We start from the raw sequence: 20,000 nt of genomic DNA on the forward strand, positions 1-20,000 counted from the left end.
AGAGAGAGAGGGGGGAGGGGGAGAGAGAGAGAGGGTGGGGGGAGAGAGAGACCAACAGACAGACACTAGATCTGAGGAATATCATGTATCTTGAATTAGATTACAGGTTCAGCTTCTTTTATTCCAAAAAAGAACCTATTCAGCAAGTACCAGATATTTTCTGGAGTGCATCCCCATGCTAATTAGGCATCTCAGTACCTTAGCTTTCAGTCAGTGACCTTTGCCCACCCTGGATATCTCTACCCCCTTTCCCAAAACTATACAACCCTTGATTCACCTCTAGTAGAGTTGATCTATCTTCCTGGAATGTGTCATTTCTGTAAGTACCCACAGGTCATCCAAAACCCTGATCATCAACTCTGCTCTCTTCCTTCTATCTCATAGGCTGGTAGCCAATGACCCCAGGGAGAAGGGAGACCAACACACTGTCATGCTTAGGATGGGATCCCAGGAATGTGAGGCCTTGTGACTCATGGGCAGGCCTCTGTCTCTCTCCATCCCAACATTCCCCTTTTCTTTTCTTGCTCCAGTCTTCCTAAAGCCCTCTCTGCTCATTGTTGGGCCCTAGTTCTTTGCCTTGTATGAGCTGTTATAGATTTTCTCAATGTTGTAGGCTCCATTAGTAGGCTTCATGTCGTCTAATTCTCAACACTCCATTCCATCAGAGTATTACTCTCCTGTTGGCCATATTGTAGACTGAAGATTAAACCTCCTTCTAAACAATATGACTTGAATAGAAAATAATACAAATAAACATAAGCAGTACTGGTACAGCAGAGAGTGTTTTGATATCCTCTGTGCCTGCAGAGTTATATGTCAACATAAAAGTTAAAGACAACTGAGAGAAAGGACCATTAAGAAAATTCCTCCATAAGTCTAGGCTGTAGGCAAGCCTGTGGGGNATTTTCTTAGTTAGTGATTGATGTGAGAGGGCCCAGTGCACTGTGCATAGTGCCATCCCTGGCCTGGTGGTCCTGGGTTCTATAAGAGAAGAGACTGAGTAAAGTACCCCTCCACAGCCTCTGCATCAGCCCGTGCCTCCAAGTTCCTGCCCCCTTTGAGTTCTTGTCCTGACTTCCTTGGATGATGAACAGTGATGTGGAAGCAAAGATGCTTTTGGTCATGGTATTCATCACAGAAACTAAGACATCCTCCAAACACTCTATTGCTCAATTTGATTTTCATAAGTATTCTACTAAGTATACAGACCAACCAAATCTAATTTCCCTGAAGCATAATATCAAGTACTTACACACTGGACTTGAAAGGAGATATTAGCTGCTCAGGCTTAGTTTCTAGTTATGGTTTCTTTTGATAACTCCCCAAATGAGATTCATCTAACCTGGACCTAAATGCTTGCTATAAACCTCCCTTTAAAATTTGCTCCATCTGTCACATAGTTAAGGATATAGAGAACTTTTGAATAAGTCACTTTTTAAATGACTGTATGACTTTTTAAGATTTTTGTGAGGGTAATTTTAATTGCCAGCTTGACATAGTCTAGAGTCACCTGGGAAGAAAGTCTCAGTGAGGGACTGTCTGCATTGAGCTGGCCTATAGGCTTGTCTATGGAAGAGCGAGAAGACTAACCAGTATGGGGAGCTCCATTCCCTAGACGTGCAAGACTGGAGAAACTGCAAGTCAGCAAGCAAGCAAGAAAATGAGCGCTGTCCACTTCTCCCTGATCCTGACTCAACGGGATGTAACCTGTGGAGTTCCTACAACCTTATCTACCCTCTGCTAATAGGCACTCAAAAGCTAAATCAAAAGCTAAAATAAACTCTCTCTTAAGTTGCTTTAGGTTAGGATAGTTTATCATAGCAATATAAATGAAACTAGAACAATGTCAGTAATTATATATGAAACACACACAGAGAACCATGACTACAAAAAAGTAACAGTGCTTGGAAGAACTGGCTTCTTATCTAGGTACAGGAACAGTAACAGCAACATACTTTCTATATGAAGTGAGGTGCTAAGTGTAGTCAGCACAGTTTTGGAGTAACAGTTTTCACCATTTCCCGACCCAAACTCTACTAATCATCTTTCTCCTCTTCGTAATCCATGCAATTTAAAGAGTCAACAAGTTGAGCAAAAGCCTGAGGTAAGAAAAGAGCCAGAATGCAAAGTTCAATTCCAATCAATGCTCTTCATCGTACCTCAGAGATGCAGCGTTAGACAGTGAACACTCACGTTTCTTCCCACCCACCCACCCCCACTTTTTTTTTGCCATGGTGTGTGTGCACAAGTGCGCTTGTGCGCGCGCGCGCGCGCGCGCGCACGCGCACACACACACACACACACACACCTTTGCCACTAATTACTTGCTTTCAAAGGTTATTAGAACAGTCAGCACCCTGGGAAGGGAAATGTGGGAAGTTCTAGGAGAAAGAGGAGGAAATGTAACCACTGAGTGTGGGGTTTGTGACTTGGTGATGGAGTAGCTGTCTAAGGAGCTGTGCAAGGAGCCGAGTTAGATTTTTACCATGGCATTCTTTTCTTCCCTCCTTTAAAAAGAAGATAACAATTTGGACATGGAAGGGCTAGTGTAAATGAACTGGAGAAAAAAAATCTAGGCCCCAATCCTAACTGCTCCCCATGTAATCGGAGTCACACTGACTCTGTTGGGCCATCAACACAGAGAGCTGCTGTTCTTGCTCAGCCTTCCCTGTTGAGACTATGTTTCTTAGCCTAAGTGCATGTACATGTTTTTAAATCTTTGAAATGATTTTGGAAATAGTTGCAACGTTGTACAATGGAATCTCATGAACTCTTTCATCTCAATTCTTGAGTTATTTATGTTTAACAACCTAGGTATTCTTTTTGTCTATATTTAAGAGACTCTCTATGGACACTTTTTCTGCTAGCAAACAGATCTTACTGTGGCTGTATATAGTCGGACTGGTCCAGGGGACTGGCTTCCAAAGAGTATATTATAGCTAAGAGGCCACCCTTCCCAAATGCTTAGACCCCAAGCTCTGCAGAACAACACTGATACTTAAGGCCAGTGTTTTCCTCTACAACCCTCCCTAGGAGTTAGCTGTTAACCATTAGGGTCTTCTACCAAACATAGCCCCAACCACTATTCACATTCTTGCCCTTTCAGAAGAAGCGGGGTAGAAATCTGTGCATATCGTCTTGAAAAGTTGCCAATTTGCAGGCTAGAGAGACAGGACTAATAACAGGGAAGTGGTTTTTATTCTCACTCTACCCATGGCTCACATAAATAGCATCAGATATTACATAATAATAGGACACCGTATCTTGATATCTATTCAGGGATAGAACAAGCACACAAGATAAAAGAGCTGGGGAGAGAGAGAGAGAGAAAGAACAATTTCACTCATAAAGGGTCCTGATAGCCATGCTGTCAAAATATTTTTTCAATCCAAAAGAACAGATGTGAATAATAGAAGGGCTGTTCCTTTTCCACAGCACAAAAGAAAGATTAAAGTTTGGAGTAACAGATCTTTAGGTTTTCTCCAACAGCTGAAGATATTAAGAATGAGACCGTGGGTCATGGAGAGAAAAGCCCCCTGGGACAATTTGGCCATTAAGGACGGAGCACCTCATTATTTCTGTCCTCTTCAACCTGAATTGGCTCCCATGGATGCTGCAAAAACCGACATAGGAAAGGTTATAATGGGAATGCTGCTGAGCAAGTTGCATGGAGACACCAAAGTTGTGCCTGTAAATTTCAAATGAGCACTCGAAGCTGTGTGCCTAAATGGTACCTAACACATAGGAGTAAAAGAAACCTGAGATCTATGGAGTATTGCGTTTGCCAATTCAAGTCCAGGAGTAGTCATGGAGGTTTTCAGGAAATATTTATGCCTGTCACTTGCACCTGTCACATTACACATCCTATAACTCTTTCCCAACATCTCAGCTTGGCTGGTGAAGTTTTCAGCCTCTCAGAGATGTGGCAGCTGGTAGGTATTGCCCTCCGCTGGGGAGGAAGCTGACTTCCAAGATACAGGGACCATGCAAGGGATGCAAACCTCAACTATTCAGAGGTGAATCACCTTGTGAGGTCAAACTTCAGTCCATTGCACTGATCGAAAATAAAAGCTAGATGTGCACAGAGGCAAGCCTGGCGAGAGTCTGAAACTTCTCAGTGGAGGTTGCATGAGTGTGGGAGCAAAGATCAAGGGTTTTAACTAGGGTGATGACTCGCTCTTAGCTCTACAACAGCCATCTCAGGAGTCTTGCTTTCTCTTGTTGGTAAATTAAGGACAACTGTCACCCAACATGGTCACAGTGAAGAATGGGTGATATAACAGTTATAAAAAGCGCTTATTGCTAGAAACTGCTCACAGAATCCAATGTACATTACAGGCAAGGCTAGGCACCTGGAGGCACAGTTGGTCTTATGGATTTTGCAGAGAGAAAATTCAGGACACACACACATGCATCTTACACGCGGTTCAGTTGAATGACATGTAGTGAACTAGAGAATGTTCTAACCTGCTGACTTGTGCCAAATCCAACAACTTTTAGGATAGTTTGTTGACTCTAAACTGGCCACTGAAATCTGGGTTGGTTCAAAAACAAGAGCATGAGACAAATATAGATATGTGTGTTTTCCTACATTTATATATGTATGTATGTATGTATTTGTTTACTTATATTTGTTTGTATAGGGGTATGTGCATGCTGTGGCATGTGTATGGATGTCAGAAGACAGTTTGGGAGAAATCAGTTCTCTCATTTTGCCATGTAGGTCTTGAATATTGAACTCAGGTCATCAAGCTTGGTAGCCCATACTTTGACCCACTGAGCCATCTTACCAGCCACTGTGTGTGCCTTTCAATTTCCCTTACTATGCATGTTTATTATCATCCCAAGGGAGCTTGTGGGAATGAAGGAGAAAGCATGATTAATTCACTTATCAGCTCAGAATGTGTCCCGTGAGTGTGCCAGCAGTGGTCAGGGCCTGAATAAGGACCACTGAGGCAGTCTGTCCGTTAAGGGATAGTCACCAACCTGTGTCCATCATTTCAATATCAAGGGCCCTTGTGGTCACCTTGTGAGTTGGGTTTCTCTCCATTTTATGAGAGGAACTGCTCGCTCTGCTTTGAAGTCATTCCCACTAACACCTAGAAGCCATGAACAGCTGTCTCAGCACTACAGTGTGCAGTGGCAAGAGAAGAATCCTCCACACCCTTCTGAGGATGTGCAGAGAAATCACCACGCCCAGTTGTGGCAAGCTCACAGCTCCTCCCCCCACCTCCACAGACTCCTCTTCCTCCTCCTGCTGAGGAAGGCAACCCCACCGCCAGTGTTTGCATACAGAAAGAGGTGTGCACAAAGTTTCTGCTCATGGAAAACTAGAATTTTCCTTCCCTACTGAATGTTCAAGTTCTTTGCCTGTGGTACAATCAGTGGTACAACACTTGCCTAATACATGCTGTGTCCCAGCTAAGCACAGCTAATAATGAAAAAAGAAAAAAAAAAAAGACGTTAAAAGTTATCAAAATTAGCCATTATATTTTAAGGACCAGAGCAGCTCTGGTCCTTAATGGCTTCATCCTGCCAGAACCCACATCACACTTGTGTTAGTCAATGTCGTTCAGAGGCAGAGGAAGACATCTTACCACGCCATGTCTGAGATTAGCTTGAGTCGAGTTAGGTTTCACACATGTGGCTGATTATTTGGAGAAGATGTGGGGCATCTGGGACTTTTTTATATGAAGGTCTCTGTGATCATCTTTTTGCAATCCCCATCAATTCAAGACTATAATTTCTGGTGACTTTGTCACCTCAGGTAACTTGATGGAAGGGTCACGAGAGGTCTTCAACCAGAACCACCTAAGAAACCACTTCCTAACTCCTGCTTCTCAGAAAGTGACAGCTAAGTTCATGTTTGCTCTTTCATACTGCTGTGCTTCGGAGTGATTTTTTTTTTTATGCAGCAGTAGATTGATGACACGCTTACTCCAGCTCCAAAGGTTGACTCCAGCTTTTCTGATTTCCAAAAACCTTTCCTGAAGACACTGTGTCATTTACATCTGAGAACTTTTCTATACCACTTGACACCTCCCCCTACCCCCCCCCCCCATTTTCTCATCTTTTCTCAAAAGCATTATTACTGACTGGGGGCGGGGAGGATGGCTCAGTGTGTATCATGGTGACTTTTCTCGTTGCTGAGATAAAAGGCTCAATAAAGACAGAAGCGGTTACTCTGTCTCACAGTCAGTAAGCATAGCTCCTCACCGTGGGGAAGCCTGAGCAGCAGGAATTTGAAGCTGCTGGTCACTGGACCTTGGCATTCAGGAGCAGGGAAGTGATGCATGCTGCTGCTCAGGTCTTGTGAAGTGGTGCCTCTCACATGTTCACTAGCTCTGCTTCCATCCTGTCAGTTAGTCAAGATGATCCCTCACAGGCATTCCCAGGAATCAACCTAATCTAAATGACTTCTCAAGGGCGCGTGACTCTAGGCTTGTCCCCTAGGTGACTTCATATCCTGTCAAGCTGGAATTCAACACTAGTCACCACAGGGGGGGAAAGTGCCTGCAGCACACGTGTGAGGACCTGAGTTTGCATCCCTGTGCCCACATAAAAGCTGAGCATGGCGGCACACGTCTGTAATTCAGTGTAGAAATAGACAGATCTTAGAGGCTCATTGGATGTTTACTTTATCCAAAAAAAAAAAAAAAAAAAGCAACTAGCAAGTTCCTCCAAGAAACCCTTTTTCAAAACACACAAGGCAGAGGGCAATATAGGACGGCATCCAGTGTTGATCTCTAGCATTCACTCAGATATGCTTGGGAGAGCATATTGGCACACACACATGTGTATGCATACATGCATCACACACACAGAATGAATGAATGATTAAATATATAAAAGAATTATAGCTAAGCAACTTTAGCTTCTACTTACAGCACAATGCCTATGTGCCAAGTAAATATCAAACTGTCACTGCTATATGCTCTCAGGGTCCTGGAAGGCAGTTATTATTATCTATATTTCAAATGGTGAGATTTGGAAGCTTTTAGCAAAATTTCTTCAAAGAAGAGAATTGGCTATGGAGCCAACCCTTTTTAGCTATAGTTGCCTGGACCGAACAGTGTCCTATATAAAATAATCATGGTGGCACTTGTTCTCCGCCAGTTTTAGTCTTTGTGAGAGGGAAAGTAGAGAGGAAGATAAACTACCATGTGGCATGTTCGCTTGTGGGAGGGGTGGGAGGAGAAGTGAGAATTTTTATTCAGTGCATGATTTGAGCATTTAGCTCATGAGAAAATGTTACTCTCTCCTTCCTTGTCTTACATCTCTACATTAAGGAAATAAAATATAAATTCTTTTTGGGGGTTTTCTTTCCCCTTCCTCCTTTATTCCATTTCTAAACCCTCCCTCCCTTCTCTTCTTCCTTCTCTTTGTTTCCTTCTTCCACTCCAACATCCTTCTCCTCCATTTTGGAAGAGAGGTTTTAGTTAGTGCCTTACTATATATATAGCACAGGCATTCTCCTGCCTCAGCCTCCCAAGTTCAGAACTCATGGGCATGCACTGCCACACTGGCCAATGGTAGCCCAAAATCCAGTTACTTCCATATTTTATAGTAAAGCTGTGGATACTGATGCCAAATACAGATAAGCATATCTAAACACTAAATCAATATGAAGAAAAAAGTGATACAGAGGAAATTTCAATACGTTCTTTAGAGTTTCTGTAGGAAAGTAGGAGAAAAATCTGTGACCTTCCAAATGGAAAACGTTTCTCACCTACCCTCAGGCTTTCCTACCCATCCCAAGAATTTCCACCTTCACTGTAATGAGTTTCAAAATTAATTCTGTATGCCAAACAGGCTTCCAACTCAGGCCCCATTGCTTCCGTTACTGTCAAGGTCTCTGGTTTTTACATTTGATTTGCCATGGCCTCATAGCCAGTCAGTTCCAAAGTGAATTCACTTTCCAGTTCTTGACAAAGCCCTTTGCCAATTGTGCATTTCCATCATTTTTCTTAATTACTCAGACTCAAAATTTCCACTAACTTGGTCCTACAAATGATGAATTTCGTCTGATGAAGTTTTTAAAATAAGTGCTGTGCAGAATGTCAATGAAGGCAGCATGAAAAGCAGGCGCGACTTAACAAGCATTAGACCCAGAAAGTGTATGGCAACAGACTCTTGTCACTGCTTTGCAGTTAGAATTTGTTAAACTTCAATTCAGGAAGTACTCAGTGCATGTTGTTTTTAGTCTGATTAGTAAAGTGACATATATTTCTGCTTTTTAGCACTCTTAAAGAGTCTTTGCTAGCCGGGCATGGTGGCACATACCTTTAATCCCAGCACTCAGGAGGCAGAGGCAGGCGGATTTCTGAGTTCAAGGCCAGCCTGGTCTACAGAGTGAGTTCCAGGACAGCCAAGGTTACACAGAGAAACCCTGTCTTGAAAAACCAAAAAAAAAAAAAAAAAGTCTTTGCTGACATTCAGCTATCAACTAACTAATAACTAGTCACACATCAGCTGATTCACACTAGGTCAGTGCTAGAAGGAAGTCTCAAAACGTCCAGGCTTTTTCATTAGTCATTGATCTCTTTCTTTCACTGCATTTCTGAGTGGCATTTCTAATGCATGCCTCTCACTTCATAGAACTTTGAGTATTGGGGGAGTTTTATTATCCTGTAAATTTCACATTGCTCATATGGAATCCACCTTGAAGAAAAAGAATGACCCCCAAATCCCAGCATCAAGATCCTGGCTGGGCTTGGGGCTTGGAGGTGTGTGTGTGTGTGTGTGTGTGTGTGTGTGTGTGTGTGTGTGTGTGTGCATACTTGTTTTGTTGCCTTCTCATTCATCCACTTATCACAAATCCAATCCCACCACACAAAGCATTAGGTTTGGAACTTTTCAGAGAACTTGAAAATAGATTTTTCTTCAACATTTTAATTTTAATAAATACTCTTTAAATTTTTGACTTTACTATATGCTAACCTATCAATAGTAATTTTTAACACGTTAGTGCTTTGATAGCCTGGGGTTATAGCTCAGTGATAAGGAGCATGCCGAGCATGGCAAGGCCCTGGGTCTAAGCACTGGAACTGCAAAAAATAGAATAAAGTTCCATGTATCATTAGCTATACAGGAAAGAAGCCAAATTCCACATTGTCTTGAATATAACACAGTCTGATCTGATGCTTCCACTGTGAGCTGTTTCTGGGAATTGTCTGGAATCTTTGGCAAGTGAAGAGTCCATCTCTTTGATTAGACCTCAATTTGTTTTTTACCAGAATAAACACTAACAAATTTAGAAAAGCTAATCTTATTCCATACAGACCTTAAGTATTAGAGGCAGATTATGTTTTCTAATCTGAATTAAAGATGACCTCATAGTTTTAAAAACTCATATATAAGTCCTATTAAATGTATTTCCTATGTCTCTAGTTTTTAATTCACGTGCCATGTCATCACATCACATGAGGCTGGCTTTAACTGTGGAGATGCTGAGCTGCTGCCCTTGCTCATTGCTCACTGTGTTCTTGATTAAATAAATTGAACCAGATCGAAACAAGACCAGGCAGGCACAACTCAAGCAGCAAGTCCCCCTGTTGGGGGAAAAACAGCTTTCTCCATATTGATGCTAGGTAGATAATCAATTTTGGGTCATTAAAAATAAAGATATTTTACATGTTTATAAATGTAGATCATTCCAGAAAATATAATTGTTTAACTTGTAATTAAAAGTTATTTTTAATTTATATTTATTATGATCATAGTATTATTTATTGTATTATATTTATTGTGTCTTAGTACTGTGAAGTAATGAGTATAGGGCCATTTAATGTAATAGTAATGCATATTATCTCTATGCTTTTCAAGACCTAGTGATTTTATCATGGATTTTTACTTTTGCTTTGCTTCTTTATCATATATATATATATATATATATATATATATATATATATATATATATATATATATATATATCTGAAACAGAATCTCATGTTGTCAGGAGTGACTGTGTAGCAGTGGATGACCTTGAGCATTGGTTCTCCTGTTTCCACTTCCCTAATTCTGAGATTGCAGGCATGTACTGCCAGTCATGGCTTCTCATTCTTGGAATACAACCTATGGCTTGCTAGGCAAGCACTGTCCAGAGAGAACTACACTTATAGTCTGTGTCATGGCTTTTCATTCGCTTTTCTAAAAACTATAATTAGGGTGGACAAGGTGGCATACACTTTTAATCCTAGAAGTCTAGAGCAAAGGTAGATGGATGGATCTCAGTGAGTTTGGGGCCAACCTGGGCTATACAAAAGGTCCAAGGCCATCCTAGCTCCATGTATCCATTCTTTCAAAAAGAAAGAGGCATAGGAAGACAGCAAGATACCAGATGATAGAAGTCAAATGTGTCCCACTGTGGTATTTATTTACTGCTGTCAATACCCTTCTTTTCATTCTTTTTGTAATTATGAAAAAGCCACAGCCATCCCATGACACAAACTTCTGAGAAGGGCTAAAACACTGTGTCAATCCCTAAAATTGAGTGTCATGTCTGTTGCAATTAACACTAAGGTAGTATGATAAGACAGAACTCTGTATCCCAGGCTTGATCCAAATAGATATTCCAATGGCCACACTGCCCCTTCATTTTGTCACAAGCAGAAGAACTGGAGAGAGGTAATGTATATGCTAGACATTTCTTGGTTGAAGACATGCCTTTAGAGATGTAAGTACATCATTTATAAAATGCCATGGTGAGGTGAAGAATTAATGAAATTAGGCATAGAGAGGCAGCTTGCATCTCATTTTGTATGTGGAGAGTAAAAACTGTCATGTCTTCACCATGAAGTGAATCAGGAAGAGATGCCTATAAACATACAAGAAGCTTATAGAACACAAATTAGACTAGACCGGAAAAGAAAGTTCTCTTACCACATAATCATCAAAACACAAAAATCTACAGAACAAAGAAAGAATATTAAAACCAGCAAGGGAAAAAGGCCAGGTAACATACAAAGGCGGACCTATCAAAATTATACCTGAGTTCGCGCGAGAGATCCTAAAATCTAGAAGGGCTGGACAGATCTCTTGCAACCTCTAGAAAACCACAAATGCTTACCTAGACTACTGTACCCAGCCGAACTCTAGATCACCAGAGATAGAGACAATAAGGCATTTCAAGACAAATCCATATTCAAACAATATCTATCCACAAATCCAGTCCTACAGAAAACACTAGAAGGAAAACTCCAACCCAAGGAGGTAATTCCATACCAATGAAAACAATAAAACACACACACACACACACACACACACACACACACACACACACACACACTAATCCCGCTAACATAAAAATAAAGGAAATAAAAACCAGTGGTCATTAACATCTCTCAACATCAATGGATTCAGTTCTCCAATAAAAAAAAAAAAAAACCACAGGCTAACAGAATTTATGCAAAACCAGGATTCATCATTCTGCTGCATACAAGAAACATACCTCAGCAATGTAGATAGACATTACCTCAGGTATAGGGTTGGATAAAAGTTTTCCAAGAAAACAGACCCAAGAAGTAACCTGGAGTAGCCATCCTAATATCTAGTAAAATAGATTTCAACCAAAATTAATCAAAAGATAAAGGGAAGAACACTTTGTACTCATCAAAGGAAAAATCTACCAGGAAGATATCTCAATTCTGCATATCTATGGCCCAAATGTGAAGAAACCCACATTTGTAAAAGAAACATTGCTAAAGCTTATATCACACATCAAACCCCACACACTAGGAGTGGGAGACTTCAACACCCCACTCTCTCCAACTGACAGGTCATCTGGACAAAAACTAAACAGAAAAATAATGAAACTAACACACATTACCAATTAAATGTACCTAACAGACATCTATAGAACATTTCACCCAAACACAAAAACATACCTTCTTCTCAGCACCTCATGCATCCTTCTCCAAAACTGACCATATAGGTGGTCACAAAACAAGCCTCAATAGATATAAGAAAATTGAAATAATGCCTTATATCTTATCAGACCACCATGGATTAACACTAGGCCCAACTATTTTCATAGCAGCTTTACTCATAATAGCCAGGAAATGGAAACAACCTTCAGTCCCTCAACTGAAGTATGGATAAAGGACATGTGGTACATCTACATAATGGAATATTATTCAGCAATGAAAAACACAAAGACATCATGAGTTTTGCAGGCAAATGGATGGAACTTTAGAATATCATCCTAAGTCAGGTTACCCAGTCCTAAAAGAACATGCATGGTATGTACTCACTTATAAGTGGATATTAACCATAAAATATAGGATACTCATGCTACATTCCCCAGACCAGAAAAGCTAAACAAGAAGGAAGGCACAAGTGAGAATATTTGAATCTCACTTAGAAGGAGGACTAAAATCATCATAGGAGGCAGATGGAGGGAGGGATCTGGGTAATGAAGGAAGATGAACAATTGAATAGTATTAGACCTCAGGGATGTGGTACATTTTATCTATCCACCCATCAGCTGAGAAACATTTTTTCATTTTGAATATCATGAATAACAATGCAACATTTGTGTGCAAGAACTGTGTTAGGCTCTATTTTGATTGTGTGGATAGTGACAAACACTGCTCATTCTCCACTTACTTGTGAAAAAAAAAAACAGAAAATTAGTTTTCAGCCATGAAAGAAATAGTTTTATTGGTTGAATTTCCTGTGTTATGATTGTGTTCCCTGGTATATGAACACTAATACTATTCAACTGTAAAAACAAAAATATTGATTTATGCCACAACATGTATAAACCTAATAAACATAAGTGAAAAAATTAATTAAAAACAAACTTTAAATGCTAGTAATTAATCACCTCTCAGTCAGGTGTGGCCAACCCTTAGCCACACACAGATATGGATAGCTAAGAGTCTGTCTAAACACTAAATCATACCCAACAACAACAAAATCAGAAATGTACTTAAAACATTACATAATTTGTAACTTGATGGCACAGTCCTCAGCTCTAAACTTTGTAGATGACAACATTATGGTATTGGCATGTCTGAAAATTGGACATGCGTACAAGTTATGCATAGACCTGTAACATGGGGGCAGTAAATAATTGAAAAGAGAGTTGATTTAGGTGAACACCACTCTCCAAAGCACAAGGACAACCTAAGTCTAATCTTCTTTAGAAAACATACACCAGAGATTTGTCTTTGTTGGGAGGAGGTGGAGCTTCAGGGTAGTGTAAAGAAAGTGAATCAGAGAAGCATAATAAATCATGAGATTATGTTCCATTATGCAGTAACTATTGGAATCAACACCTTCTGCAGGCTCAGGATTTCAATTTGTTTCCAGCAGGTGGTGCTGTTTTTGGGAAGTTGTGGAAACCACAGGAGGTGTGGTCCAGCTGGAAGAAGTAGGTGACCAGGAGAAGGTCCTTAACAGAGTATTTTATTCCTGGCCACGTCTTCCTGTGTGTGTTTCCAGGCCCACCACTAAATGACTCATGCTCTTGTGCCCTGTCTTCTTCACCATGATGGAATGAATCCTTTGAGACCATGACTCCCTCCTCCATTATTGGCTCTATGGAAATGTGGACTTAGTAATGGAAGACAGCTAACCCAGCAAGGCATCTCCAGCTTCCCGAGGCTGCTTGAAGAAAGCAGAGATTCTGCTTTGTAGCCTTGTGATGTTTACAAGCGTGCTCTCACAATTCCTTCTTCACCACAGATAATAAAACTCCAAATGTCTATTCTATTTCGAACAGAAAAGCCAGGTAACACAAATGACAACAAATTCAAAGTAAAACTTGACAAGTGCATGGCTGTCTGATTTGAAATACATACATATGAAAATAGATCTCTAGATTCTATTTTGGTTTGACTCAGAAGACAGTTGAAAGGAAATCCTTAAGGTATCTATAAGTCATTTGCCATGATTTCTGTCTCTTGCTGTGCACCTGTTATTTATTCTAGCAATGCCTATATAAATACTCTCTACTGGCCTGTCTTTATTAAAAGAAATGAATAAAAGAGAAAGATATCTTTTCAAAACAAAAATGAGGTTAGACATGCACATATACATACTACACACACACACACACACACACACATACACATACACACACACAAGAAGTAATTTCTGCAGAGGCCAGAGACCAGAAGAGGGTATTAGATACCCAGAGGATGGAACTGTAGGTAGCTGTGAGTCACCTACCACGATTAGCTGAACCCAAGTCCTGTGCTAAACAGTAGTAGGCACGGAGCCATTTCTGTAGTCCCTTATTTGTTTCTTTAGAGACCAGCCTGTTATGTATTCTAGGCAGGCTTTAGGCTCAATCCTACTGCCTCAACCTCCTGAGTACTAGCATTGCATTCTCGTTGTCCCATGCAAAGCAGCTATGTGGGGACGTTCAACCATGGTTAAATATCTTCCACAAAGTTTTCTGGTATTAAGAACATTCAGTATTTGTTATATTGAGGCACATAGTTTGACAGAGAGAAGAGCTAAATTCATAGACTTTAAGTGGTATCATTAAAAGTATGAATTGACAGGATGGTGAGTGTAAAGGCCTTTACCACCAAGTTCAATCCCAGGAGTCCACATAAAGAGAAAGTACTCCCACGATTTGTTCTTTGACTACTACACATGCCCCATCCCTCATATATAAAATAAATAAGCAAATGTAAAAAAAAAAAAAAAAAGATAGGAAACATGAACTGATTTAAATGTGATGACACTCTAACTTTCAAAGGACACATTAGGCATTAATAAGCTCTAAGAAGAAAATGAAGGCACGTGATAACATAATTCTGTTTCTAGAATGCCAAAAAAGGAGACATAAGCAAAAAATTGATGTTATATTTGGAGTGTTTTCCCCCCTTTAAAGTGCTAATGAATTAGGCCGTGCAAATGTCCAGTGAGAGCTGGCTAGCCACACAAGGGAAAAACATCCTTTTTATAAATACACATTGCATTAAGTCTCATCTTATAGAAAGGTGACAATCTTTGCTTAACATATTCACCCAGACACCTGGACATACTATGAAGGGAACAGAGTCTTTTCTAGGGCACTGTTTTTTCATCTAAACCTAAGACTTGAGTTCCTGGAAACACACCTTCAAACGTACTTACCACAGGCCTGTGGACATCCCAGAATGCTCTCTCTTGACTATCGAGGATCTTCCTTTCAATTTTGTCTCTCTTCTTGTCCACTCTGTGAAAACGGTAAGGATGAAGAGTTAGAAGGGGGTAAGGGTTCCACCTCTGTACAGAAGGCCACATTTGAACAAAGCTTCCCAAAGACTCACAAGGACTCACTTAGCTTGTGCTTCTGCTTGCATAAAAATGAACTCCCACTTCCGGGCAAATGCTCTCTGCAGTCTGGCCAGGCTCTCCTGAAAAACATGGAAGAGCTGAGGGCATTCTAGCATTCCTTTTAAAGTTTCTAAAGTTTTACAATGCACTCTGAATCTGAATCAACTCTGCTCTCGGAACTCAACTCATCATGGGCCTCATGGGCCCTGGCTAGCCTCTAACTCGCTATGTAGCTGGGATGACCTTGAGCTTCCCATCCTCCCATCTCTGCCTTCCCAGTGAGGGCATTGTTGATAGCTGACAACGTGCCCAGTTTATACAGTGCTAGGGATAGAAAACAGAACTTTGTGCATACTAGGCAAACATCCTACCTACTAAGGGACAGCCCAAAGCATTGACCAATATCACTTTTGTTACAGGAAACCCAGTATAAGCCCTGAATATCACTTTGTTTGAGAAAAGTGCTGGAGACAAATTCACTGGATCTTTCTGTGCACAGGAAAGCAATGTCTTCCCACTGCTGTTCCAATCGGTTTATTCAGGTCCTGAAAATAGCTATCAGCCTGTGGTAGCCCAGTATCTTGTACTGCACAATGCTCCAAGTTAGTTATCACAGCACAGCAATTGCTTGGACATATTACACTAGACTGCCCGTATCTCATGCTGGTGATCAGTCTGAAGGTTCTGCTAAATTGGTCCCCAGTGTCAAAGGTTTTCAATCCTTAGAGTTTGAACATTATCAATACAGTATTTATCTGAAATCTTTATAGTTAAGTAAGTTTAAAATAAGATGGGCTTCTCCTTATACATTGAGTTTATAGGTTTAAAATTGTACTCTCCTTAATGTGTGGAGAGACAGGAGGCAGACAAAGAAGGGTTTGTTAAACCACTGGGCTGTAAGATTCAAAGCAGCCTTGTCCTTATGATTCATCAATGCTGAAAGGAACACAGTACTCAGACATGGCCAAGGGCCTGATTTCTCCTCATTTTCTACCACTGCGTGAGCATCCATGGTACTTACGGCTTCATAATCGGCCAGCTCTAGCCTTGCCTTGTTTTGCATTGTTCTCTTGCAGAGGTAAACAGCTGAAAGGAAAAATACCATCATTTCTTGGCTGCTCATTAACACTGAAACACTAAATATAGAAATAGCACTAAGTGTCAAGATACTTGTCACTGACTCTCAAGGTTAATCTTCTGTTGTCATCCTTTTTAGACAAAAATAAATAATGATGAAAGCACAAGGTTTAGTATTAAAATACTGGCACTATAAAATCGCAAATGGGTAGAATGTTAAGAGATGGTAAACATTCATTGGTATTAAATGGCTTCCATAATTTTATTACCAACAAATACGGAAAAGTAAAAATTTTTAAAGAGATTAAATCAGTCTAAAAATCTAGATAAATAAAAATCATTTTGTAAAATGTAATTGCGTGAAAGTGTATCCCACTTGTCCATTTTGAAATCTTTCTAGGTTGTATTGTCAACTGCAAGGATGTATCATCTACGTTCAAGGGATCTTAGCATCTTTCTTGCTTAATTTCACAAGAGTCACTCATTAGTCAGTTGCTCTTGCTAGGAAAACAGAGTCACTTACATACAGTGTGCCTCCCATCTCTGCCACTTTCCTTGGTCTGCTTGATCAGCATCCAAGTTTGCCATGGCAGCGGAGTTATAGAACTGTGAGAGGGGCAGCAGAGGCTGTGGTAGCAGAAGTGCAAATCTTCTCATGTTTAAAATTATCCTGATGGCTCTCAGGCACATACTAAGACAACAAGATTTATAGATAGAATTCCAATTCCCAGACAATCTTCTGGCTTAGCTTTTCATTAAGTGTGAAACTTGGATTCCATGAAGCCCAAGACTAATTAATTATATGGGTCTACATGTCAAATGAGATCACTGGGTGAGGCTCATTGAATATTCTTTTTCATAAGGCTACCCCTGTGGTGATGTCTTAGAAATATGATCTTTGCATTGAGCTATATTTGCCTTCATTTGAGATAAGGAAAACACAGCAGCTGCTATCGATCAGTATGGCCTTACTGGCTAAGCGTAGTGGAGGCAAGAATGTGGAGTTCATGGGAACTAGAAATTCAAAGGCTAAAATTGTACATGGGCAAAGTATAACATATAACTCAGGTATGCGTGTGTGCATGTGTGTGTGTATGTGTGTTTGTTACTGGGGATTGAAACACAGGCTTTATATGTGCCAGGGAAGTGTTCTACCACTGAGCTATATTCCAGCCCCCAAAAGGCAGTATATTTTTCTGAATTAACTTCCTTGAAAATTATGTGAGGCAATCTTAATGATGCCGTGGCATAAGACCAACAAGCAGTTGACAGGAGGCTCTACCATTCAAATGGTAGCTGAATAGTAAAGACTAGGATTTGGTCCAAATGCATCTTGACAAATGAGGGTTGAGAAGCCCAAGTTCCTGAAGCAGGTTTCTGAATGAGGACTCAGTAGAAAGGGAATGGCAAAGGAGATTATTTCTCTTCATTCTGGAACTCTCCACAAGGTGAGGCAGTCTCTTGCATAATAAACACTGATGTCTGTGACAAAACTGTTTAGAGTCACACCCCACAGATGGCAGGAGCATCAGTTGCTATGACCCCTCTAGCTAAGAATGAAGACAAGAATGTTTACTTCATAAGGACTAAAAGTGCAAATGGCCATATATGTACTTGGAAAATGTACAACACAGACGCTGAATAGTGCAAGTCAAACATACGGTCAGGAGGCAGCTCTGTTTCTTTTAAAATAGTCTTTGAATGTTTATTTTTTGTGGACTAACTTTTTTCCTACTCTTGAATTAAAAATAAAATCAGATCGTTCCTGTAGCCTTGTTTCTTAAGCTTGAGTAATACAGGGAGTATTGAGTTAGTGACAATTTCCATCTCCAGTTACAAAGTCCATGCAAGTCTCCTAGATTGGGTTAAAGTTGAAGTTATCTTCATGACCTCAGCTTGTGCATAAAAGGAGTGTATGGGACATTCTCTAGAACATCTTCCTCTTTGATACCAGTAGTCTGTGACACAGCCTCTAATCCAGTAGTTCTCAGCCTGTGGTATGACCCCTTTGCAGGTCACACATCAAATATCTTGCATATTAGATATTTATATTACAATTGATAGCCTAGTAAAATTACACTTATAAAGTAGCATGAAATGATGTTATGATTGGGGATTAACACAACATGAGGAACTTAGAAGATTACAGCATTTCGGAGCTGGTCAACTTCTTGTCTTGGAAATATTTGTGCAGGCACTTGCTCACTATTTAACTGAGTTATTTGCTTTCTTGCTTAACTGACACAACTGGGCCAATTCAGCTACTCTCTGGACTTGACTGAGGTTTGAAGCACATATTTAATTCATGTTGCTTCTGTGGATTTTGGAAAGTGTTCCCTATCCCGTCTGTAACAGTTATTGATAGGTCTTCATGCTTAGCAAAAGCTGCCACAGAGGAGATGTTGAACATCTTCGACATCTATGTGCTCAGTGGCAGCATCATGATTTATTGACCTTTTGAGGTTCCGTTTACTTGCTTGCTTGCTTGTCTTGTGATGATTCGGCTGATTATTATATTAGGGAATGTGCCTTTTCCCTGTTAGATTTAACACCCATTTGTATGCTAGAGATAAAAAATGTACATTCATTACATATGCAAGAAGTCCATTTCCCCCTTAGGCTTCTGTGGAGAAGGTTAATTAACAATAAATGTGATGTCTAGCATATTAATTATAGGTTATGTATGTGAACATGCACATATACAGATAATATGCATCAGCACCACATGCATTTCAATTTGCTTTTCTGTATTAAACATAATGACCAAAATTTACTGTGTTGTTTTATATAGGTACAGCTAGTCTTCTATAACAACTGTAGCATGTCCTATGAATGAAGAGATATAGATATAGAGATGATAGATAGATAGATAGATAGATAGATAGATAGATAGATAGATAGATAGAGACAGATGTTTGTTTAACTATATTTCATCATTTTTGGCTATATATACAATGATCCAATAAAGGTTTTTCCTTCACACATATATGAAGTCTGTGTTAAATAGCACAGTTTGAATTTTACAATATTGCCACATTTTCATACATAAAACTCTTCTCTCAAATAATGATGGAATTTTCCCTCCTTTGGATTTTTCTAGTCTGATTTGAGAGAGATGTGTTAAAGCCCAGTGTTCTCATTATCTTTCTGTAACTGTTTTATTATATTTCCAACAATTTTAATATTATATATTTTTACTATAAAATATTCCAATGGATTGTTATTTTCACTAGGTAAATGACATTACATTTACTATCTTTCAGTTGATCAATATTACAATTGCTAGTTTAGTTTTCTTCTTGTATTGTATTTGCCTGTCACACCTTGGCCCACCATTTTATTTGTTTAGTTATTTAATTAGTTTTTCAGACAAGGTCTTTCTATGTAACCCAGCTTGGCCTTAAACTCTCTATGTAAACCAAGACTCAGAGATCTGCCTGCCTCTGCCTCTGGAGAAGTAGGATTAAAGGTGTGTGCTACCATACCTACCTTGCCATCATCTGTTTAAACTGACTTACTTTGTTTTACTCCAAAACCAATGAAAATACTTGTTCTTTTGGTAGACAAATGTAAATATTTTTATTCTTAATTGCAATTTATGTGCATGCGTATTTTGTCTGCATGTGTGTCTATGCACCTCATACATA

The 20,000-nt window shown here is 39.8% G+C and overlaps 1 protein-coding gene across 11 annotated transcripts in view; it reads right to left on the reverse strand.

Annotated features, from left to right (window-relative positions):
* Positions 1–20,000, reverse strand: part of Rgs7 (regulator of G protein signaling 7) — a 400,387-nt gene that overhangs the window by 44,727 nt on the left and 335,660 nt on the right. For all 11 annotated transcript variants that reach the window (XM_029538601.1, XM_021197429.2, XM_021197428.2 and 8 more), the window contains 3 exons: positions 16,298–16,362; positions 15,280–15,356; positions 15,094–15,175 (listed from right to left, as the gene is read on the reverse strand). In XM_029538601.1, the coding sequence (XP_029394461.1) occupies positions 15,094–15,175; positions 15,280–15,356; positions 16,298–16,362 (224 nt within the window). The remainder of the gene's footprint in view (positions 1–15,093; positions 15,176–15,279; positions 15,357–16,297; positions 16,363–20,000) is intronic.

The sequence above is a fragment of the Mus pahari genome, chromosome 5 (genome assembly GCF_900095145.1).
Source record: "Mus pahari chromosome 5, PAHARI_EIJ_v1.1, whole genome shotgun sequence".
In the NCBI taxonomy this organism is placed as follows: domain Eukaryota; kingdom Metazoa; phylum Chordata; class Mammalia; order Rodentia; family Muridae; genus Mus; species Mus pahari.